This window comes from Bidens hawaiensis, unplaced genomic scaffold (genome assembly GCF_021521415.1).
Source record: "Bidens hawaiensis isolate Kalapana, Puna unplaced genomic scaffold, B.hawaiensis_p1.1 tig00074577_1, whole genome shotgun sequence".
NCBI classification, from domain to species: domain Eukaryota; kingdom Viridiplantae; phylum Streptophyta; class Magnoliopsida; order Asterales; family Asteraceae; genus Bidens; species Bidens hawaiensis.
The window spans coordinates 4,924-14,686 of record NW_027502935.1 but is presented as its reverse complement, the minus strand read 5'-3'; the positions used below and the strand labels follow the sequence as shown (position 1 = coordinate 14,686).

The 9,763-nt window shown below is 33.5% G+C and overlaps 1 protein-coding gene across 1 annotated transcript; it reads right to left on the bottom strand.

The window, feature by feature from the left end:
• Positions 1–5,245: 5,245 nt before the first annotated feature.
• On the bottom strand, positions 5,246–9,382 carry LOC143606386 (E3 ubiquitin-protein ligase makorin-like). The gene is made up of 8 exons (XM_077082168.1): positions 9,318–9,382; positions 8,089–8,176; positions 7,251–8,005; positions 6,094–6,163; positions 5,909–5,997; positions 5,766–5,822; positions 5,607–5,678; positions 5,246–5,521 (listed from the first exon to the last, which is right to left on the bottom strand). The coding sequence occupies exons 1-6, from the start codon at positions 9,341–9,343 to the stop codon at positions 5,786–5,788; spliced, it is 1,065 nt and encodes a 354-aa protein (XP_076938283.1). The 5' UTR covers positions 9,344–9,382; the 3' UTR covers positions 5,246–5,521; positions 5,607–5,678; positions 5,766–5,785.
• Between the last annotated feature and the right edge of the window lie 381 nt (positions 9,383–9,763).

The window sequence follows — 9,763 nt, the reverse complement described above, 5'->3', positions numbered from 1 at the left end:
GATTATTAAAAATTATTTTAAATCAAATAAAATCATTTTAACATAAATAAATTATGTATAAATCTAAGTTTAACATTTTTCACCTAAAAACTAACGTTCACCTTCATTAAACCCGATAAAATTATTTTATTTTTCCGTTTCGTTGACTATAGCTCGTTACCTTTTATAAATTGTAAACATAATCATTTTTTTTTAGATAAAACTATAGTTAAAATCCGTGATTCGCAAATATCATAATTCTCGTATTAGCGTTAAGTTATTAATAAAATATTAATTTAAATCGTTAAAGCTTAAACAATATTATTAAAATATAAAAATGCCATAAAATAATAAAAGTTACATTAAATAATGCTTAACTCCGTTAACAAAATAATTTTAACCTTTTCAATCCCGATAGTTAGACTTTGCTTTTGTTTTAATTATAGTTCGAGAAGTTCAATCGTTTCGGATTTCTTTAACGCATGTTCGACCGCTTCGGCTTCGTTATCATGCTTTCGGTTTTCATTGCAACGTTTATCTTCAATTTCAAGGTGAGTTTTTCCGCACCCCTTTTTAATATTTTTATTGTTTTGGGGTAGCATATGTATCCATATTAAAATTCAAGTATTGTTACTTCTATTACAAAACTACAATTCGTATATGGACTTGTGTGTTACTTGTATTACTTGCACAAATATTACTTGCACGAATATTACTTGCACGATTGGGAAGCCTCATTAAGTATGATCATACGCCCCCCTTTGCACTCCGGTCCATTTGTATCGAGTGGAAAAGGGCCTCATTATCCGAGTACGTTGATTGCTATCAACTGGAAAGGACCTTACTTGCGCGATTTTTCTAGTACGTTGGTTGTTACCAATTGGAAAGGACTTACTTGCTCGTTTATCACTTGTCGATGAGTTGTATGGTTTTTACGTACGCATTTAAACTGTGGAAGCTCACCAGCTATGTTCGTAGCTGACTTTATTTTATACATATGTTACAGGTGTAAAGATACGAGGATGAAAGTTAGAAGGCACATAGCATGCCTATAGGATATTCAAAGAATAACTTATCATTTGTTTATTTATTTGTTACAACTTGTATTATTTGATAAACTTGTGTTACATGAAGATTTAAATGAAATAATGTTATTATGGTCACCTAATAGTGTCACGTGTGTTTGAGCAATCTGTACGTCACACTCAGGCGTTTCTGCTTTATTCGGGGTGTTGTTTAGTTAAGTTTAATAGTCTAGAATTTATTACTTAGTGTCTAGATTAACGTAATTTTTAGTTAATAATATTAAACTACTTTAAGCACATCAAGTTTTTGACGCCGTTGCCGGGGATTAAGAACATCACTTATATGGTCCCCATTTAATCCAACAAGTTACAAGTAACTCCATCATACTTCGGACATAGTTTGTAGTCATCAAATCACCCCGAATTGACTCCGACCTTCTAATGATTGATCAAAACATTTTGAGCTTATTTAAACTTTTTCAAATTTTTACAAACATTTTAAAGATTTAACAATGGGCTTACACGCCACGCAAGTCGGACTTACATGCCTTCATTTAATATGTTTAGTGTAACATTTCATTATTTTTCAAACCCGAAACCCAACCAATTTTTAAAAACTTTTGTCATTATCTAGACTATCGTTATTTTAATAAAATCACTAATTTATTAACTCTTTTGATCATTGGATATTTAATTCACTTCCCGCCACTCGGTTTTAGTTTCATATATTTAATAATATATTAAAACTATTAGAAAAGTGTATAGTATACCCCCTAACTAACATTTATCTACCTTTGCACCCACATCTAAAGACTAAGGACCAATTTGCAATTAAATCAAACATTTGCCCTCCTTCTCCTCTACCTTCTTCCCGTCGCGAGCTTTACCCTCCCCCCCCCCCCCCATCTAAAGACTAAGGACCAGTCTAACCGGTTCATACCGGCCAGATCTCTAGGAGTCGAGTGAACTGCAAAGAACCGGACCAGTTAATAGACCGAATCCCGGTCGAACCGGTTCGGCCGGTCCGGTCTCAACAACATTGCGCTCGGGTATCGAAGGTAGTTCCAAACGCTATTAAAAAAATCTTTGAGTTTTGAATGTGTCAAATTAAGCACAGGTGTCGAAAGTAAATATTCACATGTGACCTTCATTGAGCCACCCATCTATATCAAGTTCTTATTCAATAACGATTTAAGGGTTGCTTGATATCCTTTTAACAGTAATTAAAAGACTACCTTTTAATGGTTCATAGCCTCTTAACCATTAAAAGACTATGAGCCTACCTCTAAATGACTGTTAAGCCTTAATGACCCCAATAGCCTCATGACAACTTTATGAAGTTGAGTTATAGTAACAAGAAAGTTTCGGCTCATGACTAGTATTTTCTTTTCTTTTTTTTAATTTTTTTTGCATAACTTAAATTCATGCTTCTTAAGATCCTGTTTCACCCTTATGTATTTATGTACATAATTTTGCCTATGATTCTAATGATAACCGTGGGATCGTAAGATATCAATCTAATCCTTTGTCAAATTAAAAGCGTATGCCTCACTCACATAAACTATTGTAGCTAAATGTAATTATCTTGTGACATGATGTACAACAAGTGGGCAGCTTTCAATCCACATGGTAGATGAAGGTTTAACCATGTACCCCTAACTTGTAGCCCAGAACATGAATTGCTTTCTTCCATCTAAATTCTCTCGGTCGACGTGTTTTTTCCCTAAATCCATTAGGTTTTTTTGTGTGTGAATTCCATTTTGCATATGATTTCATTTGTTTACGGATCGCTTTTCAACTTGACTTTTCAGATAATTTTTTTAAGGACGAAGGTCGTCGTCGATGGGGATGGCGGAGTAAGAGCTTGGTCAGTACTCCACCGTTGATAAAAAGGTATATTTTAGTTAGGCCTTTTTTTTTGTTCCAAGTATCAATTGATTGATAATGTTACAACTTGTTACATGTATCTATCAATTGATCGATCAGTACTTTCATGTGTTATGTGTACAAATTCATGTAAATGAGTTTATTTATTTATTTTTTTTGCTTTTGAGAGGTTTGTCATGTGTTGCTGGTTTGAGTATAACTCTTATCATGTAAGTTGATTAAAGTCTTTTCATCTTAACACACTACCCCATGTACGTTTATGCATCACTAACCTTCAACTTTTGTAGAGTGTGCAATTGCGGATGCACAACATAATAAATTTCATGGCGAGTAATTCGTTAGCCTCTATCTTTGCTTTTACCATGACCTGCGGGAATATGTGATTTATCATGCACTCATGAAATATGCTCATACATCGCATAATAACCAAACACAAATGACACACTCATGAAAAAAAACATATATGAACAAACATTTAAATTCAAATACTAAAAACCCGTAAAAACATTTGAACAAAGTTTAAAAGAATCAAATAATTCAAGTTATGTATCATGTGCCAAGGTGAAGTAATTTGGCTACGTATTCGGGTTCACGTGTAGGGTGTGAATTCCGAATGACCCCAAAAACACCACATGTATCTAACATGAAATTTGTGGCTTTGGGTTTTAGTCTAAACGAGTTTGGGTCATTTTTAGGTCGAACCCGTGAACCCCTTTATCTAACAAGGCTGGTTCACTAGTTTGGGTTAACCCTTTAGATCATTTTAAAAAAAATATATGGCGACTATTAACATTTGTTATTACTCCTGTCTACATAGAGCCACTTTTACCTACTTCCATGTATATTATCATACATACTGGCCCGTGATATCTTTGCCCTAGCCTGCAGAAAACAAGTAAGCTTTATTCACAAAAACCTACAATGTATTTTGAGTTAGTTGTTTGAAATGAGCATGTGCCATTTGAAATTAACTAAGTTACAAAAAACTTACATACTTTTCTGACTTTCAAGCTTAAGAAAGCCATACTAAAGTAAAATATTGGTTGTAAGGAGGCATATAAACCTATGTACCCTTAAAACAATCATTTCATCATAATACGGCTTCCCTAAATATGCAATTATGTAAAATTATATTAATAAAAGTAGAATTGCATTGTTTTGATATGCATCATCATCATCTGTGTTTGGGATGGTGACCCAGGCTGTGACGACGCAGTGTCCGTAAGGTACATGGCAACCTCAAGAAATAAAGTTTGAGCAACATATTTCCCCTTCTTCTGATAAATCTCAGCATGGCAGTAACGCCAGTACTACTCTTGATTCCCATATTTTAATAATTATCTCGCCTTCCTTCTCGCTCGGGCCAAGATAATTTGGTTTTTGTTATATTTCTTTTGGATATGAGAAAGATGTTAGGGTTTGATTAGCTTTATTTTTTTTGTTAACTTACATTTCTAGATTTACAGATTCATTTACAGGATTTTGTCTATGCAACAAATGTCATTTCTATTCTATTCTGGCGCGTGAAGAGATGAACCCAACAAGAAATTTGGAAAACAATCTCCTTTTGAGTTTGACCATGGAATCATGGATTGAAGAACAAAGCTCACTTTTGGAAAATATTAACAATAAAGACCATAGATTCAAAGAAGCAGCCTTCAACCATGGAATGAAGTAGATTAACTTTTGCCATTCTTATTTTTGAAATGTACATATTCAGATTAACAATGGATAAATATGTATTTGTGCTTAACATTCGAAATGTATGTAAGAAACAATTTCTAAATTGCCAAGGATATGCCTGCCCTACGGTGCAAATAGTCTTATCAACATGTCTGACACACAGACACGCACTGACTTGGCCAGTCGCAACATGCGATACGGTTACTAGTTAATGTTCTAATCTTCTAAAGCTAACATCATTGACACACGAACTAATCTTCTAAAGCTGCACATGAAAATCAGTTTCATAAAAATCTCTATTTACCAAATTGTGTTATAAATCACAAATCAAACAGCATTGTGATCCCATTTTATTTTGAATATTTAATGAATTTTTCATTCTCTTAATCTTTATTCTTTTAAATGAAATACAGTTACTAATAAAATAAATATAACAGAACATCATTTTAATGTCCTGGCTAAACTTTACTATTCATGCATGATATTTACAATATTAATTGAAATTAATCTTAATACTATCTTTTTTTATAAATCATCTTTTACCAGATCTTTTAAAATGATAAAGATGTTGTGCACTTACTATGTTTATCTAGTCTTTGTATGTGAGGCTACCATAAAAACATACAAACCTTTAAAACGATTGATTTTGTATGTGAAGTTACTCCAAAACATCATTATTAACATAACCTTAAAAACAAAACAGAATTAAAATCAAAACCATGTACAGTCCCCAAAAGGTACAACATGGGCAGGGCGCCTGGGAACACAAGGCCAACTTCCAACCCGTTCCCTTCACTTTATGTTTCATACAGTTTTTATAACTTATCACTGAGATTGTTTCAATTCAATCAACATACACTTTTTCTTTATCCACAAAAAATATATAAGGTGCAAGTTATTCTTAGATACCATTTTCAAGCAAGCCCCATTTCCAGCTCTACATCCATCTATGACACCATCACAATAAAGCAGATGGTTTAATATACTTCAAAGACGAAAATAGATTTAAAAAATGGAAAATAAATTTAGCACCTTGAAAATTTCTGTAGAGCCACACTAACATCTAAAGAAGAAAATGCTTTATAATGGGGCACACAATATATCCTGCACACAAACAAATTTCACATTTCAGAGACCGAAAAGTCAAAATGGTCAATATAGGTCAAACAGAAAAGTCAAACAAGGGTTAACCTGATGTTATGCAGTATTGTTCACCTTATGCGCATGCGGCAGAGGAAGTCAGACAGCCTGCAAATGATATTAGTATGATGTTATTCGTAAGACTGAACATCAGATAAGAAATAAAACGATGTAAAGATGAGTTTTAGTAAAACCTAATATCTTTAGCGACAACAGTCTGCCCATCTTCGGCCCCGAGATGACGCAAAACAACTTCTTCCAAATGACCATCACGGTACGCATGCTGTTAATAATAATATGCAAAACCACTTTATAACATGTTCAATATAATTATTATAATAAATAACATGTATATCGACATTTAGCGCTTATAATTTACCTTGTAAAAACAACTGGTTCCAAATGGGCATGTGCCATTTCCAAAATCAAAGTGCCTGCAGTCAATAGACCTGAAAAAAGAGCCATTATTAAATGGTAATTAGTAAATCATAACGATAACAATAATAATAGTGATAATGATGACAATAATAAAAGTGTTATCCGAAATTAGTTCCAACTTCCAAATAGCCTTGTAAATGAACCAACCTAACACGAATGAAACTTTAAACGATCAAACGATCGAACAGAAATAACTAAACAAACGGAGTTTTCTTGTTCGTGTTCCTTAAGAAAATGAGCATCTTTGTGTACATTTATGTTTGCTAACGGTATAAACAAACAGTTCACAAATGTAAACGAACAAACATAGATGAGCAAAATAACTTAACTCAAAACCAGTTAAAAGTAATGTGAAGAACGTGTTGAGCCTAAAAAGTTATTAAAACTAAAGTTGTTTTAATAGCCTAATAGGTCAAAAAAAAGTAATAAATATTTTAACGAACATAGACGAATGAACGTAAACAGACATAAACCAACAAACATAAAATAACACATATACGAATTTAAACAAACAAACGTTCACAAACATAAATGAAAGAACGAAACATGTGTTCATGTTCGTTCGTTTAACTTTAGCCGAACAAGCAATCGAACACAAGCAATTAAACGAACTGAGTTTTCGTTTGTGTTCAATAAGGAAATGAACATCTTTGTGCCTGCTATGTTTGCTCTTTAATAATAAAAACAAACAATTCGCAAACATATACGAGTAAACATAACTGAACATTGATGAAAAATACAAACATAACTGAGCAAACACCTATAAAAGGTAAACGTGAATATCATCTGTTGGGCCTAAATAGATAATAAAACTAGATTAAATTATAATGAGTGACATTTTAATTTAATAAAACTAAATTAAATTGTAAGGGGCCCGCCAATTTAAATTCATAGATAAACAAACACTTAAAACAAACGTAAACCAACATAAATGAACGTTAACAAACATAACTGAATGACCAAGACAATTGTTCATGCACGTCTGTTTATTAAATAAACGGACATAAACAAACTTCCCACGGAACAGTTAACTGAGCATCCGGTTCGTTTACAGGCCTAATTCTAAATAGTCATATAACGATAACGATAAAACGATACCTGAGTCTTGCTTTGTAGCTATCCACAATTTCTTGTTTTTCCTCTTTTGATGCATACCAGATAACACTAGGAATAACAAAATACGAAAGCTTCCTACAAATAGGGCAAGATCTCAAAGCCGAATTCACATCCATACCGGAAGTTGGAGAACTACTTCGCCAATTCCTGATACACGATATGCAAAACGGATGATCACATTCTGATAATAACCCAAATTTCCTCTCGGCTGATGTCGGTTTTAAAAGCACGCGTTCAAGACAAACACTGCATTCAATTTCTTGACTGTGTTTTAACGCTTCAAGATGCTTGTGCTTCTTCTCACAGCTTCTTTTATGTTCTTCTCTCTCGTCGGGTCTAAAAGGATGCAAGCACTGTTTTCTGCATGTAGGGCATGTATCACCATGAACATGAGGACAGTTTTCTCCACGAGGGCAGTTACCAGCAGCAGCAAATGAACACATAACAATATCAGATGGATTAGTACTCCTTGATTGGTTAATAGCATCGTTTAACAATTCCTTATCTCCAGAAGTATCACCCCATGCTGACTGTGCAGTGGATATGAAAGGTCTGGTTAAAGAAGAAACCTCCCCTGTGACACCTGTCCCTGCAGTTGCAGATACTGGTTCTGAAGCTGCATATTGATATGAATAGGCAGATGAAGATGCAGACGATTGTTGTTGAGGAACCTTCACATGATCATATCTGCAACGACTACCATATGCACAGGTTCCTTTTTGATAAAAAGTGCACACCTGTTATGATATACCAGTCACAATAAGGACTATGACAAAATTAAACATTCTGTTTGACGATAAACAAGTGAAAGAAAGTGTACATTGTTAGCCGGATCCTTCCAGTCATGAGAGAACTCACAATGCTCCCCTTTAAGGCACGCACCATGAGCAAAGAACTTGCAGAGAACCCTATAAATAATCAAAAAGATCAAACTACAAGCAAAACCTAATTATTTTTAACAAAATGGATAGAAATCATTATTTAATCTAGCCTAATCAATTCAAGCATGATTCACTACAAGATTCAAAGGTACAGATTCTTCAACGATAGCATGGGTCCTTCAAAAATAGTTTGAAATCTAGGGTCTACATGCCTCAAACTAAACATCAAGTATCTAATTACAACCAAAAGCTAATTATTGGTAACAAAATGGATAGACATCACTTAACCTAGCATATTCAAGTCAAGCGTGATTCATTACAAGATGCAAACAAGTTCTTCAACAATAGCATGTCCTTCAAGAATAGCTAGAAATCTATAGTTTGCATGCCTCAAACAAAACATCGAGCATCTAATTGCAAGCAAAACCTAATTATTTGTAACAATAAAGAACAAAATCATTTAGCCTACCAGATTCAAGTCAAGCATGGTTCATTACAAGATGCATAAGTACAAATTCTTCAACAATAACATGTCCTTCAATAATAGCTTGAAATCTATGGCTTACATGCCTCAAACAAAACATCAAGTGTGTAATTAAAAGCAAGACCTAAATATCTGTAACAAAAAAAAGAACAAAATCATTTAACCTACCATATTCAAGTCAAGCACGATTCATTACATAAAGCATAGGTACAAGTTCTTCAACAATAACATGTCGTTCAATAATCCAGGGTTTACATGTCTCTAAAACATCAAGCATCTAATTACAAGCCAAACCTAACTATTTGTAATAAAAAGTAACATAATCATTTAACCTAGCAGATTCAATTCAAGCATGAATCATTAAAGATGCATAGATACAAATTCTTCAACAATAACATATCCACAGTTAGGGTTTGCATACATCAAGTATCTGCAATTTCAAACAAAACCTAACAAATTGAGCAGAAACTAACTAAGCTAGCAGATCAAGCATGATTCATTACAGGTCCAAATCCTTCAAATCTTCGAAACCTAGGGTTTACATTTATAACAGGAAACACAAATTCAACTGGATAATCAACAATAACCTAATCAATTATAGCACAACAACACGAACGGAGTCGATAAAAACGATGCGATAGGACGATTTGTTAGCGATTGAAATAGATAGGAATCGGAATATACCTGGTTCGACTACCCGGCAAAGACATGATCGGAGAGGATTCACGTTGCCGCAATCTTCATCAGCGCATTGATTAGGGTTAGACGCAATGAAGATGACGATGATTCAGGATTTGGATGTTCAAAGCTTAAGCTTATTATTATTAACCTCGCCTCAAAGGCAACCTTTGGGAATGATATTATGGTGATGACGAAATTACTAAATTGGCCTTTGACTATACGTCAACATTTGGGTTTCTTTCACTTCCTTTGACTTTAAATTCTATTCATGGAAAAATAGAGAATGTGTTTTAATTATGTATATAGTTTCATTTTATAAAAAATGTAAAAAAAAACTATTTATAAACTATGATTGGAAATTTGTAATTTTATCATTTTATAAACTATGTTGTTTTTAACGACCAGTATAGCACAGCCACTTAAATACATCTATGGGCAAAAAGTCATAC